The sequence below is a fragment of the Triturus cristatus genome, chromosome 3_2 (assembly GCF_964204655.1).
Source record: "Triturus cristatus chromosome 3_2, aTriCri1.1, whole genome shotgun sequence".
Taxonomy (NCBI): domain Eukaryota; kingdom Metazoa; phylum Chordata; class Amphibia; order Caudata; family Salamandridae; genus Triturus; species Triturus cristatus.
The window spans coordinates 902,050,037-902,070,455 of NC_140584.1; the positions used below are offsets into that span (position 1 = coordinate 902,050,037).

The window sequence follows — 20,419 nt, forward strand, 5'->3', positions numbered from 1 at the left end:
TGGGTGTTGTTCTCACCTTCTGCGGCGTGTGGGTCGGGTGCGGTGCACCAGGTCGTAGGCCAAGAGGACCGGGATGACACGTAGGGCGGGGTTCATGGCTGTACATCACGTACCGGAGCTCCGTGGCGTAGGGTTCTGCTTTCCCGGCAGTTTTTCGCTCCTGTAATCAAAGCGTGGTACGTAGTGACGTCGGGACGAATCGTTCTTGCTGGCCCGGAAAACGCTGCTTAAATACATGCAGACATCGCGTACAAGCAGGCTTTCTGTACTAATCGTACTTCCTAGGTTGTAAGGAGAGTTTACCGGGTACGAATCGTACGGGTAAAACTCTCCTTACAACGATTTGTACGGCCTTTTTCCATGATTGGAATCGGCCCTTTAGTCTTTTTTTTGTAAAACCCAAGCACACAGCCGGTCGGCTTTTAGTTATTTAGGCTCTCTCAATACAAAGAAGGGTGTTTGATGTATTTCTTCACTAGCTCTGATATATTGTACCGTTTTGATTATATTCCTAATTAATTTTGTAACTGCACTAAATTGTACCGACTATGTTTTTGTTTAATTTAGTTCAGGATCATTTGTGGCGACATTACAGATGCTGTCATTTTTCCCTTTGACAAAAGGCGTGAAAATATGCGTTTGGTCAGCACTTTGAATATTTCAGAATTTAATCATGTATACTTAGGTGACGGAGTGGCTGCCTTGGAGTTCTTTTTTACACAGGTGAAGGGGTGGTTGCATTGGAGTTAGTTTTTTACACAGGTGAAGTGGTGGTTGCTTTGGAGTTATTTTTACATAAGTGCCTTGGAATTATTTTTATGCAGGTGAATTGGTGGTTGCTTTGGAGTTATTTTTACGGAGGTGAAGCGGTGGCTGCTTTGGAGTTATTTTTACGCAGGTGAAGGGATAGCTGCTTTGGAGTTACTTTTACACAGGTGAAGGGGTGGCTAGTTTGCCAGGAGTAGCAGGACTGTTCGATCTTTTTATAACACAAGGTACACTCCAGTGAATTCACTGGACATTGTGCCACTCTGGCATTTCCCCAGTGGGCTGCAGACTCCTGGGGTCTTCTTTGCTTTCAGAGCAGGACAGGCTCCATGAAATGCCTATTACTCCCTCCTACGGCCGCAGCCTCCTGCATGTGAGGCTGGTTTGAACAGTTAATTTTTTTCCAGGCTGACTTTGGCTTACAGCTCTTCCCTCCTATCCAAAACTTTTCACTTTTTACCAGCGAGTCACTGCGTGAATTTTCCCACTCAGTTTGGGTGTAAATGTGGGAACAACATCGAGTTGCATTTCTTCTGCCCCTGAACCGATTTGGCGATTGGATGTTGAACAGGTAGTGCTCGGGCACTGTATTGAAAATATAAAAAGTGCATATAGGTTCAGAGGATGACCCCAAGATCCAGCAACAGGTAATGGACAGCACCATGTACATACAGCACTGGATAGGAAGAAAATGGCTGCTCAAGTTCGTCCTGTACGGCAGGCTCAATGTGCCCATCACACTGCCCTTCCACTTGCCCAGCCCAGGGGTTCGCCACACAGACCAGAGAGTCGACTCAAACAAGGACCTCTTATCCCACAGATGGTGCATCCATGGACGTTGATTCACCAAAATGCTGGGGGTAGTGAAAGTGACCTCACATCCCCTTTGACCCTGTCATGTGCATTCAGAGGAAGTGACATCACTTAACCATTAACCTTGACATTACAGAAAGTATCATTTGGAACTGATAGACCTACAGGATGTCACAATAATATAAAGAGATATGTAAAGATAATCCGATGCAGACAGATAGTGAATGGAGCATAAAATATTCCCAAAAAGTATGCAGTTTTCCCTTCTTTCAGGAAACTTCACCTCCTCTCACTGTCACTAAAATCACACAAATCATTCTATGACCTGTTATGTTAACTGAAAAACATTATGCATTGTTTCCATGACATATATTTTTTTTTACCTCCCTACTCTACACAGAGTTTTATATTTATTCAGTGTTCTTGTAAAGCCTGAAGGCCACCAATGTAGCGTCAGATAGCTCTTGGTTTGTGTCCTAAGGATGGAGACAAATCCATGCATATGGTATTTCACAAACCTAGCCAAAAGGCAGAGAGGCACTGGACAGGGTCAACACATGTGTAAGGTGGCAGTAATCCTAAGCCACGTGATCTCATGTCAATTGGTAAGAAGCTGGAAAAGCCAAAAAAAAGTGAAAAAATTGACCCCTTAATGTGGCAAATCTAGATTTAGGTGTCTAATCAGTCCTTGTTAGAAACAGGTAGAGAGAACACAGGAGTTTAAACTGGTATGATGTGATAAAAATGGTATACATTGTTTCCAACTGCATCCTTTCCCATGAAAGTAAAGGTCGAGATTACATTTGAATTACATTGATTACATCAAATTGAGAAATGATGTGATCACCTGGCTCAGGAAGCTGATCCGTTGACATCACATTACAACCGAATAAAGTCAGCTGTCAGCCTGGCTGCCTTTAATGGGAATGCATGCTATCTACACCAACTCTGTGTAACATATGGTTACATAAAGGCTGACTCATTTACAGCCTTAAACATTCACTTCTTTCAATTCATATACAAACATAGGGACCTGTTTACATGTGCTTTTTTGATCTGAATACATACATTGCACATATATTTACTCCTATCTAGGATAAGGAGAATATCAAAATGCAGAAAAGAATATCATGGCTCCTGGCTGGCCCTCTGGACTCCCCCTCCTGTATGAGTCTCACCTTACAGCTCACATCTGTCCAGTGGAGGGAGTGCTAATCAATGAACCTGCTACAGTTCTGTCACACAGATATGCTAAAGCACAGGGACAAACCTGCAGCAGCAGCAGTGGACACTGTTAGGGCCCTTGTGCACAACAATGAACCTGTCCATTACAAGCAGACTATGAATACATACTCTAATAGCCATGTACTCGGGCATGGCATGCAACAGAGTGGACAAGAGTGGCCACTTTGGCCTACACTAGCTGCATGAAATCAGTACTACATAACACAATGTGAATATTTGTATACATCTGTTTCTATAACAGTTGTGACTGTACAAATAGGCTTTTTCTCATAAGAATGAGGGGTAAACTTAACACATCTCTTTCTTGTCTAATCACTTCTAAGGAAGGTGCAGATACATGGCAGATTTCAGCAACAGAATAGCTCCCACATACAATGTGCTCTATTGGCTTTTCCTTTACTAATGTCTTGGGGGCATATCAACAACAACCGGCGATAATTATCGCTCAGTGCTCTTAGCGTGAGGATAATTATCGCCGGCTAGCGTGAATTTTTATCGCTGAGATAGCGTGCTATTAGCAACGCTTATCTCAATAGCGATAAAAATCTACACGCTAACAGGCTAACGTGAGATTATCGCTGGAAACCCAGCGATAATCACACGTTACCTTGAGGCAAACTTAGCCATGATATCCTCCTTCCATAGGATATCATGGCTAAGTCAGAAAAATACCAGCGGTTAGCGCTGCTTTTTTTGTCTTTAACAGGGTTAGCGACATTCTTGATAATAGGAGAAATGCCGCTTAGCGACATTTCTCCTATTATTTTACTCTGGAACGCCCCCTTTGCATCTCATTAGAGATGCAAGGGGAAGCGTAGAGTAAAAGGGTGCTAACATACAAATTTGCGTGTTAGCACCCTGTTGTTGATAGGGCGCTGGTTTTATCTCTGCTTTTTTGGCTTTTAAAGCCAAAAAAGCAGAGATAAAGCCCTTGTTGATATGCCCCTTAGTACTCAAAGCTCCGATTCAGACTTGTCAGAGTGTCCAGTTCTTCTGATTCAACTTGTTCAGATTCAAAGCAGCACATGAGCACTTAATTTAAGTGTTATCAGGTGCACAGCCGGAGACAGCTAAGGGTCTCAATGACCATAAAATAAGGAAGGGATTGCAGTCCTGTACAAAACGCGTAGGTCCTCATTGCCCGGAATGAAAACCCACCCACGTATGTGTATCCGGGTGCTTGTTCTTGTTGCTTATCTAAAGGTTTTGCACTATTTCACTTAGGAGTGCCAGAGCTGTTAAAAAGCTGAAAATCAATAATACTGGCATTGAGTTTGAACCTTAATAACAGCGCTTAGAAACTGTATGCGTGTACCTCTCTCTCTCATGCTTGTGTTCTTTTTCTATCTTTTCTACTTTCTTGTTCTTTAACCCAGGCTCACTTTCGTGCCCTGCTTTGCCCTCTCTGTCTTTCCATATATATATTCCTCTATCTCTCTCACACTCTCTCTGGCTCTATGTTTAGTCGTCTGACTCACTTTCTCTTTCTCTTTCACTGTTCTCCTCAATATCCCTCTATAAGTCTATTTTTTTCTCTTCGCCTGTCTATTCCATGCTTTGTCCTTCTGTCTCTGTCTCACTCAGCTTCTCCCTTATGCTCTTTATGTGCCGCACGTGTTTGCCCTCTCCCTTGCCACACTGTCTCTTTATTGTCTTTTCCTACCTGTGAAGCATATTAACCTAGTCTCAAGCCGGGGTAGGCATCCCTTGACACCGCACAATCAGAATCATGAAGTTCCAAATGGCCAGGCTGTGCTTGTGCATACTCTAGAGAGAGGCAGGGAGTGAATATGTGCATGTATGTGAGATTGATATATAGCAAGTGTGATTCCCTCAGCCATTTCCAGCTTTCCAGCTAGGCACACTGAATGCTGGGATGTCCAACCTCATACATGAGGGAAATGAATAACATCTCCAAAAATGCAACATGCTATTGGCTCGAAGGTCAGTACTGTCTGGAGTTTGTCAAACCTAGCATAGCTGACTTGGTGGGGTGTCACATAATTTATTTTTAAAAAAGATTTTATAATTACAAAGTTTGGCTCTGTTCTCAATATCTATCAGGCTGGTACTCATGTATAGTACGTTTACCAGATAGGCCATGTCACCAGGGGCACCCTATTCAGGGCCATCTATTCCTTTTATAAAGCATTGTAGTTTGGAATCTATCTACCTGGCCAGAATAGAGAAATAAGGCTTTACATTTTAAGGATCGTATATTGTATTAACCTTTGCAATCAAGACAACAGAGGAAAGTTTTTCAAAGCGTACATTGCCAGGATGAATATATTTATTTCACAAAACAGAAAGCGGCTGACACAAGACGTTTCTGTAAGTAAACCGTTCTTATCGGCATCCTGTTTGCCTTCTGCTCTTCATTTTGATCTACCTGCCATGGGTCGCAAGGGGAGTGCCTTGGGTCGCAAGGGGAGTGCCATGAGTCGCAAGGGGAGTGCAATTGGTAGCAAGGTGTTGCAGGTGCGATCCCTGGCAACTTCTAAATGATAGTCCATGGCTGCTTCCTTCCTCTTGGTACTTTACATTGGCTCCTGCCTCTGCTGCAGTGTCTCACTAGGAGCCCCTGCCTCGCAGCTAGCACTGACTACTAGAGAAGAGCACAAGCCACCAACCTCTGGAGGGCCTAGGATGACTAGGTGTCCTGGATTCGCCAGGACAGTCCAGGTTTTTCACCAGCTGTCCCATTAGATTTCAACAATTTTAGCACATGTCCTGGTTTTCAGAGAGGGTCGACTAAAGACATAGGGAGGCACGTTTTTATGTGTATCATGGGCAGTATGGTGGGTCGCTGGCCTGACTGGCACGGAGACTGGGGGGCCCTCTCCATTGACTTTGCAGGGGGGCCCCCTCAAGTTTCGTTGAGCCACTGAGGTGTATAGCTTTGTACATTTAAAAGACGTCTTAAACAGTGGTATAATCTCATAAAATACTGGAAGACCAGACCCCCAGACTTTGACTCCCAGCAGCGTCACAAGAAGTGACATCACTACGAGTGAGCGGAACTCAACAGACTTTTACTGAGTTCTTTTTTTGTGTGCAACTCTGCAGAATTCCGCGTAGTGTGACTCCGCAAACTCCACCCACCCCTGCCTCTATCTTAATTCAGTCAGTGTTAGCACAAGCAGCCAATCAGGCACTGTGGATCAGTGCATGAGCTCTGAGACCTAGACGGCAATGAGGAATATGTGAGACGGGAGAGATGAGCTTTCAAGGAAGCGCTTAATGCTGGTGGCAGAAAGGAAGGACTATCTGCAAACCCAATTTAATCCTTCTCCTACTAAATTGACATGAAGCAGTGTCCTTCCCACCAGGTAAAGCACAATAAGGAGAAATGTATATTGATCTTCAGAAAATTGGAATATTAACCAAGGCCAAGTGACGACATTTGCTGTAGAGTGTAGCACCATTTTAATGGTAAAAGGGAGGGGTAGACTAAAAAAACCTCGCCCACTAGCCTTTCTCAGGGTTATGAATGCTTATGGCAATATAACATTTACCGCAATGACTCAGAAAAATCACCTGCACTTAACATATATTTTCAAACAAGGGTGATCCATTAATTTAGAGAACCTGGGGTAATACAGTATTTAAAAGAAACAATGGTTTACTGGTAAATCAAATTTTAAACAAAGTCTTCTAACATATGAAGACTACCTACTGAAAAAATCTTTTACACATAAAACAACAGGCCCAAATAACGAAAAACAAATTGCTTTGCAATTACATTTATATATTGCATCATGTAAAATGTTTATTTCTTGTCAGGGACCTCACAGTCATAGAAGTCGAAACAACGTTGACACAGACTTATATAGATTTCTTTGACAGTGCAATATTTTTATAAATAGATGTCATGTCTTTTTAGTAGTGAGGCACGTGGTTCTGTTTCATCTAGAAAGCTGCGCTGCACCTATTTCTTATTCACAGCATGAGTACCAGATCTCTTTATTTGATAAGAAATAAATGTTACATGAGGTAATACATAAATGTAATTACAAAATATTTTTTTGCTATTTCGGCCTGTTTTATTTACATGCTTTGGTAAAGGTTTTTCTGTTGATTGTCTATGTTAGAAGACTTTGTTTAAAACTGTATTTACCAGTGAATCATTGTTTCTTTTAAAGTCAGTAAAAGTTCAAGCATTCTTTCCGTTCTCACGACCTTCTGCACTACCATCTGAAGTCATTAACCTCACTAATGTAGTAGATTATTTTGGCCTGAGCCATCTCTACCAAGTGATTGTTTTGAGAGTAACTTTGAACACTGGGAGAGAGAGGACAAGGGATTCAGGTAGCCAAGAGACAGGGGGAACACAAAATGGCAAAGTCCCTATATGTGTGTGTACATGTTCTCACATTTATCTTGACTTGAGCTATCCTCATATATAACTTACAGAGAGAATACTAAAATTGGAGATGAAAGTGGACTGGGAGGGCAGTTCAAGACTGATTCTTCGGTAATCCTGGGCATGTGTGGCTCAGCAGAGGATTTAGAAGACAGTGTAAGGTTTGAACCAGTGAAATCATTCACTGACTGTACTGGAAGCCATGAACAGAAGGGCTAACAATGGATCCTCCTTTGGTATGTGCCCCAAAGGTTCCTCAAAAAAGAATGCAAAGTAAGGAAAATAGGCCCATTCGGACCCAGGACTGAGAAGCCAGATCAATTGATGATGTTCTTGGGATACAAAAATAAGGAACGATTCTGTATTTAACCATATTAATCTCGACGACCGTTATCAGAAAAAACTCACTATAAAAAGAATATAACCCAAATCAATTGAATGGTCCAGTAACAAATTAAGGCATAACAGTGCATACCGGCACATAGCTGAAGAAGCCTTAAGCTAAATTTCACAATACCTAAGAAGAGTTGTGTTTTTTCACTCACCATAGAATTAGAAAAGAGCTTGCAAGTAAGTTAGAGGAACAAAATGGAGACTCTAATGAGTGAAGGCTTTGTGGACTCTGGAACAAATATGTAATCTGGTATCAATTGTAAAGAAGAGAGTACCCGAACATTAATAAATAGGATTCCCTTTTAAGTGTGAGTGAAGAGAAAAAACACTAATCAGAATAAACCGAGGACCAAAACAGGGAAAGGTCGAGATAGCTTTTCTAAGAGTGCAATTGAACTGCTGCAGAATACTGCGGCTGAGGTACAAACCTAAAAGAAGGCATTTTAAACACAGTTACTGTAGCTGAGGATAAGTTAGAGTCTTAGGAAGAAAGAAGAGTAGGAATTATAAGGAGATAAAAGTAGAAGCCTGGGGGCATATTATCAAGCCAGGCGATAATTGAAGCCCATGTTAAATGTGAAGGACATCTAACATGGGCTTCAATTGGAATTCCTTAGAGCATATTATCAAGCCCATTATTGCCGTTTTAGCGGTAGTTTTCTGACGCTAAAGCGGCGATCATTTTATCGCCTGGCTTGTTAATATGCCCCATAATTTCTAAAGTGAGGATTTAGAAAGTTACTTATGATGATCTAACTTTGAGATGTGTCTCTGAAGGCCCGGAGGAGAATAGCCTCATGGAGAATCTTGGCAGCAGTTTACCAAAATCGCTACTGCCTTTATTGATTCACCAGAAAACGAGAGAGACCTTAACATCAACAGAGCCAACCATATCCCCTTTTGGAAAGTTAGGTTTCCCTCCTGAATAACTATAACTTTTTCCTAGACTGTAGAATGAAGGAAACATTCACTGTGATGTCAGAGCCAAACTTTCAGGGGACTATTCACATGAGCAAATCTAAACGTGTAAGTTTACTCTTGGACTTTTAAGTAACTTTACTACTTTTGGCTATTCACCATCTACGAGTGCAAAGTTACTCAAAATTGTAAAACTTTCATGTCCCAACCCCCTGTCCTCAGGGGTGGAGCATAATTTACTATTGTAAAGTTACTACTTGCATCCAAAATGGACACAAGGGTGCATTTTGTGCTAATATAATAGCCCTACATACAATAGAACAGACGCTCACACTCACTGAATGTGCTCTTGTAGGATTACCCCCACCACATTATTCTTAATTCCAAGAGGAGGCATAATCATGTTGTTATCTGTTATTCTGCATCAAGGAGTAACAGCATAGGAGAATTACCAACATTACTTTGATTACTCCAACGTAATTGAACTTTTGCCCAGGACTAAATACTATACACATTATTTGACCCACTACAGCTCAATGGTGCAACTTAAAATTCACAGGCATTTAACAAAAATATACTGCAATAGTTTACCTCCTCTTTTACAGTGTTCCAGTTAGCTCTTAAAATATAAGTTGTGAGAAGCAAGGCGGGAACAAAGCCGCAGACTGTCATCCCGTACCACAGGCCTGGGGAAAAAGGAAGAGAGATTAGTAGAAGACATTCAGGGGCATATTAGCAACAAATGGCGATATTTATCGCTAACCGCGTTTAGCGCGATATTTTTTATCGCCGTCGAACGTCGGAATCAATCGCCGTGTTATCGGCGTATTAGCAACAAGCCGCTAACAGGCGATAGCTTCCCTTTCCAGCAGAAATTGACGGCAATAGATTTAGGTTGACGGCGATAAAAGGCCTGACGTTAACGTACAAAAAGTGTTGCTGTGCCAATTAGCGATGGAATCTGATCGCTAATTGGCACCAGGCCTGCATTTCTCACGTTTGGCGTGAAAATGCACTACAAAAGGCCCTCCAAGAAGCTGAGCCCTGTGCAGAGGCCACCAACAACCCCACAAATACCCAGGAGGACCAGCCAGAGCCCCATGTGAAGGCCAAGAGGATGAGGAACCCCAAGTTCAACCCGCAGGAAAACCAGGTCCTGATTGCAGCTGTGACTGAACACCAACAAGAACTGTTTGTCACCTCCACAGTGACATTGGCAAGAAAAAAATAAATTTGGCAGCACATTGTGGCCAAGGTGGATGTCGTCGGAAAGCGGAGGAGGACAGTGGACGACTGCAAGAAGCGCAGGCATGATCCTAAGCGCAAGACCAAGTAGAAACTAGCAGCCAACCTGAAAGCAGCAATGCAGACTGGAGGTGGGAGTCCAGCGCCACTGGAGGAGCTGGATGAGTTGGAGGAGCAGGCTTCCCGAGTAATCAGGGAGGAGACGGTGGTTGGAGTTGCGGGCCAGGACACTGTAGAACGTGACCAGACAGAACAACAACAGGGTGAGTAAGAGCCAGGGACTTGAGGGGACAGGGGTGGATGGGCCCAGTGGCACTCGTTCACAATTAAATATCTCACAGTGTATACACATAATACTGTGGATCATGTCCTGGATACCCTTGTACATGGTGGCACAGACACATATCCCCGTACTCAAACAATACATTGCAAGACAAATATTTGCGGGCACACAGACTTTGAAATGTGCACAGAAAACTAAACACAATATAGTCCAAGATCACCCTCAGACTCCAAAAAATAAATGCCACAGGAAATGGCAAAGTGGCACGTTAACTTGAGATGCGGCAGGGTGGCAAAATGGCCCCCTAGCCTCATCACCACGCATATACAAATGGTCTGCACAAGTACGCATCTCTCTCTGACGCAAACTTGATGATACACTGTGAATTTGACTGATAATGTGCATGAGTAGGCATGCCACCGCCAATGTCAGCACACCTGCAACATTGTGCACGTGTGTCTGAGTTGTGTGCAGGAATGTGCATGTGCAAATAGGTGGACTTTACTGCACATACACAACCTTGCACACAACTCAGATACACATGCACAATGTTGCAGGTGTGCTGCCTACTCGTGCACATGATCAGTCACTTGCACAGTGCATCATCATTTTGGCGTCGGAGAGAGATGTTTCCTTGTGCAGACCATTGGTATATGTGTGCGGATGAGGCAAGGGGGGAATCATAACATCCTCATGCCTCTCCAGGCAATGTGCACACTTGCCTGCTCATGAGATGCAGTCCTGTGTACACCAAGTGGGGAAGCATTTAGTGAGTCTGCATACCAGACACACATGCAATGTCACAACAAAGTGACCATGTAGGCCGCTGGATAAAAGATGCACATCCAAAAATGCACACAAACAGCAAACTTGACTCAAAGTGCGATGTAATACAATTTGCAGGTGAGGTATGCCTACAACACCACAGTAAGTGGACAATGCAGATTAGGAATGTGTCACACAGTTATATACTGCATGCCTTGTATGTGTGACATACTCACAGAACCTAAATGTGCCTGTAAAGCAGTATGATAACCAAAGTATGACAATAAGCAAGGATAACAAAGTTTCAACAATTAAAGAGAAAGTCAGAAGTGTCACCCTCAACCCTTAGGTCAAATTGCACTCCTCCACCCCCAAGTCTACACATCTGCCATACAGAAAACAGCATTCCACATCAGTCCTGATGTGAGTTGCCCATCACACCATCATGTGCAATTAACCTCAACTGTTTGGTAAGTCAACTCTGTCAGTGAACTATTTTGCAGTCAGGTAGTTATAACCCACACGCTAAGCCAGCCATTGATAACCAGAACCCAGTCACCATGTATCATCCATGTCAGCAGCTGCGTGGCACATGCACAAACACACATCACCCTGCCATTTGCATCTCTTCTGAGGGTGACGGCGACAAGGCCTGAGCACCATAAATAGGCATCATGAAATGCACATACATCAAATCACAGACCACTTACACACCACATGTGGGGTCGACCTTGAGGGTAATGGGCGTTGACACTGTCAGTTCAGACAGCAACAACAATAGAAACTCACTATGCACCATACTCACAATGGGTAAGCCAACAGGAAGGCAGCAATCAATGCATGCAAGATAAAAAATGATGGACGACATGCACACAAGAACAATGACAATAGAGAAAGCTACCTGGATGCACATGTGTACGTGTACTACATAGTGCAGCACACATTGAAACAGCAAGTAAGCTCGCATTGCTAATGTGCACAAAGGAGGCCCTCCTCACACATAACTCATCTTGCAACAAAACATATGCACATGTGCATTACCCTGAGAAGCTGCATTTCCATGAGCCACACTGACAAGGCATGTGACTGTGCATGATGAATAGCATGCCTGCAGGCACAACATCTTAACATGGTGCCGGCCAACTCACTGAGGTGGCTGAGTGTGGACCACATCCTTAAAGGAGCAGGTCACACTCTGACACATCCTCGTGTACATACAACCCCTGACGTAAACAAGACATTTGATGACAAACAATGCACAAGTCTCCCAACTCTGACCAATAGAAATATTCCACTTGGCTTGCGACATCTCAGCCTTGTAAATGCATAGAAGTGAAAGGCTCACTGCCTGAAAGGTATAACGGGCAGTAAATCTAAAGCTGCAGGTGCCACAATCAAACAATGCAGTGCACACACATGCAAATCTTAGCTCATCAACATTGACTAATATGTGGAACAAACTCCATCACTCACACAAATGAACATAGGACACAACATGTGCCGTTTGTGGGTACACATACAACAAGCATCCTTTGTCATAGCTGTAAACTGTGAGATGACAATGTCCAACAACAACATGACATTGGTTATGTCCTCAAAATAATCACCATCCCTCAACAAATAGGCATCTTCCAATAAACAGTCAGAATGTACACTGTCCTGCAGTCTGCTTGTAAACTCATACAATGCATGTTCATACATGAAATACAGTGTTAATATTTATCTCCCCTATCACATTGCAGAGGGAGAGACACCAGCTCGTGGACAGCAGACTGGCCCATCCTTCACTAATGACAAGGATGATTATACCACCATTAATCAGGATGAATTGCAAATTCTGCTCAATTCACTCAGCAGCCCACCTCCAGGATCAAGGCAACCCAGCATCATCGCAGCAACCCCACCCCCGACACACAAACCAACCAGCAGCAAGCACCTCCCACCACATCTGGCTCCCAGAACCTCGAGGACCCACATCTGGCCTTCCAACGCCGTGTGCTAGAGGTCCAGCGGGAAATGGCTGATCAGGTGCGGGTGGGGTTTAAGACGCTGGCAGCCAAACATGATGCCATACGTGGGTGTCTGAGTCCCATCCAGGACCACATACAGAAGCTCACAGACACCCACAGACCACTCGATGCTCTCCAACGGTCCATGGCTGACATTGCTGGAGTCATGATTCTGAGACAACACCAACTGTCTGGTCAGAGTGGCTCCAGCAATCTCAGCCAGGATTTGTCCAACATCAGTAAGATAATGGTAAGCATGGAGCTGATGCAGGCACAACAATTGACTGCCAGACATAGGAGGCACGGCTCATTGAGGCATACACACCTCCTCCCCCCAATTTTTACTAATACCAGCTCATAGGTATATTAAACATTTTTTAGACCGACGAGCCAGGTATTTTTTATCTCACTTTCTCTATTCACCCCCGACCCTTCCTCTCACACCCTATCAAAACACATAGTTGTCTCACAAAATCAGTGCTCCCACGTACACGTAGGTCGTAGCACGCCCCGTCCCGTAGAGGGGCGGGAAGACCCCTATGATGAAGCATGACACCAAGGGCCCTTTTGGTGTGTGAGGGGTATTTAAACAACTAGTGTGTACTTCCCACCATTGTGGGGTTCTACACTTTATCTGGGGAAATTTTGTCTATGACCAACCAAGTATAGAAGTCTGTAAAAAGTGTATGGACAATGAATCCACCAGAAGGTGCCCCAAGGGAAATACAAGCAATGTACATGTTTTACCTGACACAGATAGACAGTGCGATGCCCGTGTATGTGTCAACTGTATGTGCCCTCATTGCAAAAGAAATACAATCTAGCTATTTCACAATCTATACCGACATCCAATATAGAAATTGGCATGTGTGCTAAAATGTCAAAGTTTGTAGCAGGCCATAAGTAGTGTACCCCTTAACAATTGCAAACAATTTTCTCTTGGCATATCTACTCACACTCTACGTGGTGGACAAAGCCTGTTGTGATGGTGCGCATTGCATGTCACATCCCAAGATGGTGCACACAATATTCACATTGATGAAGACACGTAAGGGCACATGTCTACCATACACATATGGAACCACAATGTCTGCCTCAGTGAAGTTGAGTTGCCAATAGGGACTCACACCAAAGTGCAAGGCATCATTCAGCCCCTTCCTGTGAACAAACAATGTTTACCCCTCCCATGCTGTGATCACTGTGAGAATATTGGGCAATGTGTCTAGGGATGTGTGGTGCACTGCACTTAGCATATAGTCAGATGCAAGGCCAACATTTCAAGGGGGGCATCACTACGAGACAATGCCAGAAGAACAGCTGGGACAAGTGGCTATGACACTGTCACTACAGGGAGCAGTGCAACATTTACCTCCGTGTGTGCAGCAGAACAGTGTGCACGCAACACAACGTTACCAGTGACAAAATCACATTTTGAAAAATTAAGTGAGTTAAGAAAGGCATTGATGAGAAGTGAAGTCAGTGGGCCCGATTCACAGAACTAACTTAAGACAAAATCCTAAACTTACTACCATTTTGGTATTCACAGATGGCACTTACTCATTTTGGTATTCACAGAAGACACTTACTCACTTCGGTATTCACAGAAGTTAGGAGTCCTAACTTTAGGACTCCTAAATGCCTTCTGTGAATACCGAAAGTCTTAAAATTGGGATTTTTCTCAGTTTAGTAGTAGTATAGTTAGGACTCCTAACTTTAGGACTCCTAAATGCCTTCTGTGATCTTAAAACATTGAGGGAAGGGAGAAGAGGGATTGGGGTCCAACATCTCCAGGCTTCAAGGCAGTCTAAAATGTTTTTTAAGGTCCGTTAAATGTCTGTTCATATCAGCCATTTCCCGCCACATCTCTGCCAGGGGCACATTGTTATCATGAATTACCCTCCTGTCCCGAACTGTAAATGGCAACACCTGATGCCTGGTGCAGGTGGGACTGTCCCTTATGGGGGGGGTAGCCGTAGGGGGATGTTACGCCTATCCAGGCTGGGACCCACCACTGACGCCAGAGGGGCTTGGGATGGACTGTGTGCCAGTTGTCGAAATCTCGGGCACCGCCTTCCATGTCCCTTTCTTCCGTTCCTCCTGGTGCCTCTTGACCATGTTGCGGTAACCCTTTGCCACCTTCTTTACGTGCTTGAAGTGGCCCTTCCTCACCTGGAAGGCATGTTGTTCCGCTGGCGTCATGTCATCTGTAAAATATCGACAAGGGAAATTTTTAGTCCTTTAGACTATGCGGAGTGTGTTGAAGCAGCTGTAGGTGATGCACGGACCTGTTGGTTAACGTTGAGTGATGAGTCGAGTATAATGCTGATGTTTTTAGCGTGGTCTGTGGGGAGAGGGGGTCTTCTGAGGGCCGTGAGCCAACAGGTGTTGTCCTATGCTGAAGGGCTGGTTACAAGGATGAGGTCTTCTGTATTCTCGGGGTTAGTCTTCAAGCAGCTGTTGCTCATCCAGACTGCCCTGTGTTGCATTACTTTCAGGAAGTTGATAGTGGCAATGGAGTGGTCTTTGGTGGGTTAGAGGATGAGCTGGGTGTCGTCAGCGTGGGAAAGGATGTTGAGGCCGTGTTGTTGGACGATGTCTGCGAGGGGGAGTACATATATATTTTGAAGAGGCTCTGGTTCAGTAATGAGCCCTGTGGGATTCTGCAGGTGATTGTCGTGGGATCAGAGATGAAGTCTGGCAGTCTGCTCCTTTGCCTTCTTACGGTGGGAAATGATTGGATCCAGTCGAGGGCTGTACCTTGGATGCCTGCGTCATGTAGTCTGGTGACTAGTGTGCAGTGGGAGACGTTGTTGAAGGCTGCTGAAAGGTTGAGTAGAATGAGGTCTGCGTAGTGTCCTGGGTCCAGGAGTGTGTTGATGTAATCTGTGGTGTCAAGTAGGGTGGTCTCAGTACTGTGCTTGCTTCTGAATCCTGAGGATGGTGTTCTCTAAATTTTGTCTGTTCCAGGTTGACTATTTTCTCTGTGACTTTGGCTGCAAAGGTGAGGAGTGAGATGATCCGATAGTTCTTGAGGCCGGTGGGGTCAGCTGTGTGCTTCTTGAGCAGGGCCATTACTTGTGCACGCTTCCATTTGTCTGTGCAGGTGCATGTTTTGAAGGTGGTGTTGATGTTGCATAGTGGTTTGTGTGCATTGGCAAATGCAGCTCTGTGGTAGTTGTTAGGGGTCCAGGGGTCTGTATGGGCCCCCGAGTGGATGCCTTTCATGGTGTAGGTGGTGTCTTCATCCGTGCCTGGTGTTCATTTGGAGATGGTGGTCTGGTTGGTGTCTCAGGGCTGCGGGTGGTCCGGCTGCCGCGTCTGGTGTGTGGTCCAGCGATTTGTCTTGGTGGTTTATGAAATTGAGATGGAAGTGGGTAATAGCAGATGACACCCTAAAAAACATCTTTTACCCCATTTTACGCCCATTTTTCATCTTTGACCCCATTTCACGCCCATTTTTCATCTTTAACCCTATTTTACATCCATTTTTCATCTTTGACCCCATTTCATGCCCATTTCTCATCTTTTACCCCATTTCACGCCCATTTTTCATCTTTGACCCCATTTCATGCCCATTTTTAATCTTTTACCCCATTTCACGCCCATTTTTCATCTTTGACCCCATTTCATGCCCATTTTTCATCTTTTACCCCATTTCATACCCTAAATTACATAAATTAACACAACGGACACACCCTATTGACTTGTTGCCCCAAAACGACACCCTACAATTAGGATTTGTGCACAGAGGACAAGCTATGTTACATGATTTACACAACAGGACACACCAAATATTAGAGTTTGTTAGCACAATTTACACAATTAAAAGTGTACTTTGGCACATTTAATAGACTGAAGAGCCTCTCTTTACTGAGGAGACATTTCCACCATTAATTGTGAATTGTGATGTTCTTTGAAATCATTGTGCTACGTACCCTTTTCATAGTGATGTACTTATGCAGGACAGTAAAATGCAGATAGGGTATGTGTGTAGTGTAGTGTATTTTTATTGACACAAACCGTGATTGGGGTCATTTTGCAGTGATATACATTTGATGGAGACTGTCACAATGTGACGTGCTCAGTTGAAGAAATTGTTTATTATTTGGGGGCATATTATCAGGACGACGTTAAAATTATCGCCGGTTTAGCAGCAGAAAACTGCCGCTAAAGCGGCGATAATGGGTTTGATAATATTCCCTGGAGAATTCCAATAGAAGCCCATGTTCACACCAGAACATGAACTTCTATTGGAATTCTCCAGGGCATATTATCAAGCCCATTATCGCCGCTTTAGCGGCAGTTTTCTGCCGCTAAACCGGCGATACTTTTCAACGCCGTCCTTGATAATATGCCCCCTAGTTTCTGCTGCATTAACTGTGGTAAGTGCTCCACCTGCCTCATCTTCATCTTCATCCAGGTCATCGTCTGGTGCAGCAGGCACTTGGATCCATGGAGCATTGGTACGCACACATATATTGTGCAATACACAACATGCTAGGATGATTTTGTTCACCATTTCGGGGGTTGTACAGCAGTCTGCCATCTGTGATATCCAGGCTACAGAAACGTGACTTTAGCATGCCAAATGTAAGCTCCACAATGGGCCAGGTGCGTCTGTGGGTCGCATTATACTGCCTCTGTGCCTGGGTGGTGGGGTTTCGGAGTGGTGTCATCATCCACGGGCATGGTGCATATCCTTGATCACCTGTAACATGTGATGGAGAGATGTGTTCATTATTGGTTATGCAGGCTATGTTGTTAGTGTGGATGGTTTTGTGTTGTGTGATTTGTGCTATGTTGGATATCATGTTAGCCATGTGTCGCTTCTGACTGATTACCAGCATCAATGCTAATTGCGTTGCCTCACAGTTGATCCTCCATCCCCCAAGCCAATTTCATTTTGTGTGCTGCGCGGTTGCATCACTGGCACTCCTATTGTGCCACAATGTTAAGGCCATCTGTGTATAACCCCAGACATAACACACACACCAACAGGCACCCTGGCTCTCCTAGTCTCTCGCCATTGCACTCACCCTCCGTCCTCAAACTCAATGGCATGATAACTTTCAAATGGCAATAGGGCACACCAGACACGTATCACGTTCAGTTCTGATGCTGCCGCAAGACCTGCCCGACCGCACAACACAAGCAGTTTCATCTCCAGAGCTGCCACAAAGCAATACTAAGCAGCCCCCTTGCCTGAAGGACCACTGAGGGCAGGGACGCTTCCCCCACACCATCAACATCATCAGACGCCACGTCATCCACTCCATGGACTACGTACGCATTCCTGAGCGGAGGCTCCAAATCACATACCACGAATACACAAAATCCATTACAATCTGTGAAATGTTTGCTGACATCAGACTGTCCAAAATCTTCACTACAATGACCCACAAGGAAGGGCACACCTTTTACACCTTCTTAGCATGTGTAAACTTTGACTAGTTTGTCAACCCACTAAACGCACGTGTAGTGACCACAAACGCATACACTTCCTCGTCGGTCAACCCCAAGCCACCCTCGACCACATGCAGACCCACACAAAGTTAGTGTAACTCAGTCAACGAGGTGATGCTACACACCACCATCAACAGCAACACTCACAGCGCTGCAGTAGTCACCAATGGCACTAGATCAAATTTTACTAACATGTATCTCCAAATGCGCATACACACTTGCACCACTATACAACTGCAACATTCAGCGTACAAGAAATGCCACCACGGTCACAAACAAACTCAAAGATGGCAGATGCATCTGCTGACACATGGAGAAGAACTGGTACAAGATTGAAAATACCATTAAACATCAGCATCTACAAGGACACAAAGCTCATATTCTCCATCAACACTACGCCCACACACCAAACATGGCTTCCAGGAGGGATTGCTGTCAGTAGCAACATGAATGATCACCAGCTGGGGGGTGCTATTCGCAGAGGAGATATGAGTCCTCATCCTTATAACGAAACCATCAGCATGTGGCATCACCTGGTGGGATGACAGCTTCAGAAGCCCCCACCAGCCTAGGTACGTAGGCACCGTATGTGACTCCTCCCTCTCCATGAACCAATAGGTCTATGCAGTGGCATGCAGCTGCTTCAACTGCCTCTGCGTCTTCCATTCAACCTTCAAATGGATCCCCCCATTGTCAGGTAAGACAGCCACCCACACAGTCATTGGCATCATGCTGGACTACGGAAACTCACTATGTGCCCACATGGGCAGGTCTGCACTCAGCTTCGTCCCGACTGTCCAGCACAAACCCGACACACTGAGCCTTGTGTACATACTTTCATTATGGATCAAGTCCCTCCATCACACATACTTGGTTCCCACCTCTCCTCCCATTTGCAAATGAGTGGCGGAGGGGCCAAGCCTTTGGGGATGGTTAGTCTACATAACTAGCCACAGTTCCTACAGTTCCTTGTTTTGTTGTGTCTGGTAAGTGGGCATGTTGATTGACGAGTTGTATGAGAAATTATGACATGTACATTCTAACACTTGGGAGTTGCATGTATGTGCAGTTGAGGCTTGTGGTGTGTTAAGTTGGTACTTACCAACAAGAACTGCATTTCAGTATGTGCCATCCTGGAAGTGCTGGTTTATGATAGACTGTTGGAAGATGTAGGAATCATGCACACTCCCAGGAAACTTGGCTATGACATTGGTGAACAGTCCCTGTGGTCCACTATTGCCTGCACATTCATAGAATGTGTGTGCTTTCTGTTGCGGTATATGTGTGCACTGTCCGCAGGAGGCACAATTAGGACATGTGTGCAGTCTATTGCCCCCAAGACCTGCGGGAATCCGGCTATGGCATGGAAGCCTTGCTTGGTCGCAATCTGTTCCAGCACAGTGTTGGAGAAGTGAAGGTGCTGGGGTATCAGGCTGAGTATGCCAACCAAGACTGTAGGGAGGAAGATTGAAAAGGCTGCCGACTCTGGCCATTGTTGGTTGAAAGGTCCCAGAGGCCAACATGTGCAGCACAGCCAGCAGCTTTGTCTGCGGAGGAGTGTTCGTTCTCCGCTGTGTTGGTGCAGTTAGCCACTGGGCTATCAGGTTCAGGATGTGTTAAATGGATGTCCTTTCGAACCGGTAGTGGGCAATGACATCCTCTGGCGTTAGGTCTGCGAGGCTGACACGTCTGCGCAGGGCTTGCAGTCTTCTTCGGCGCTGCCTCAGTGGGGGTCCTGGGGGAGGTGGCGGTGGTGGTTGTGGTGGTGCTCCAAGCTGAATGAATAGCACCTCCATGGCGTCTGTGGCTTTTCATATGAGTCTCTGGGCTACTTCCCCTTATATACCTCCCTTTTTTACCATTTTTAGACCAGCTTTTGTCTGGTCTTGAGTTCCTGCTGCTATAGGGCCTTAGCGTGACTTTTTTGATTGATTCGTGGGTCTGGGCCATCATTGCTAATAGTGCGATGTGGTGTTAGCGAGAAATTTTGAGAAGGAATGCCTACTTTGCATATAATAAGCGAAAACTATCACTGGCATACTCGGCAATAGGAAAATCGGCCGCAATCGCCAGAAAGCTGCCGCTAACGCTTGCTAGCGACAGCTTGATAATACGGCAATAAATTAACGTCACGTTAGCTGCAATAAGTGCCGC

General features: G+C 44.8%; 1 protein-coding gene across 1 annotated transcript in view; it reads right to left on the minus strand.

Moving 5' to 3' along the window:
* LOC146858423 (multidrug and toxin extrusion protein 2-like) overlaps window positions 1-20,419 on the minus strand; it is a 1,295,341-nt gene that overhangs the window by 70,260 nt on the left and 1,204,662 nt on the right. The window contains exon 15 of the mRNA XM_085649342.1: window positions 9,092-9,186. Coding sequence (XP_085505468.1) covers window positions 9,092-9,186 — 95 coding nt within the window. The remainder of the gene's footprint in view (window positions 1-9,091; window positions 9,187-20,419) is intronic.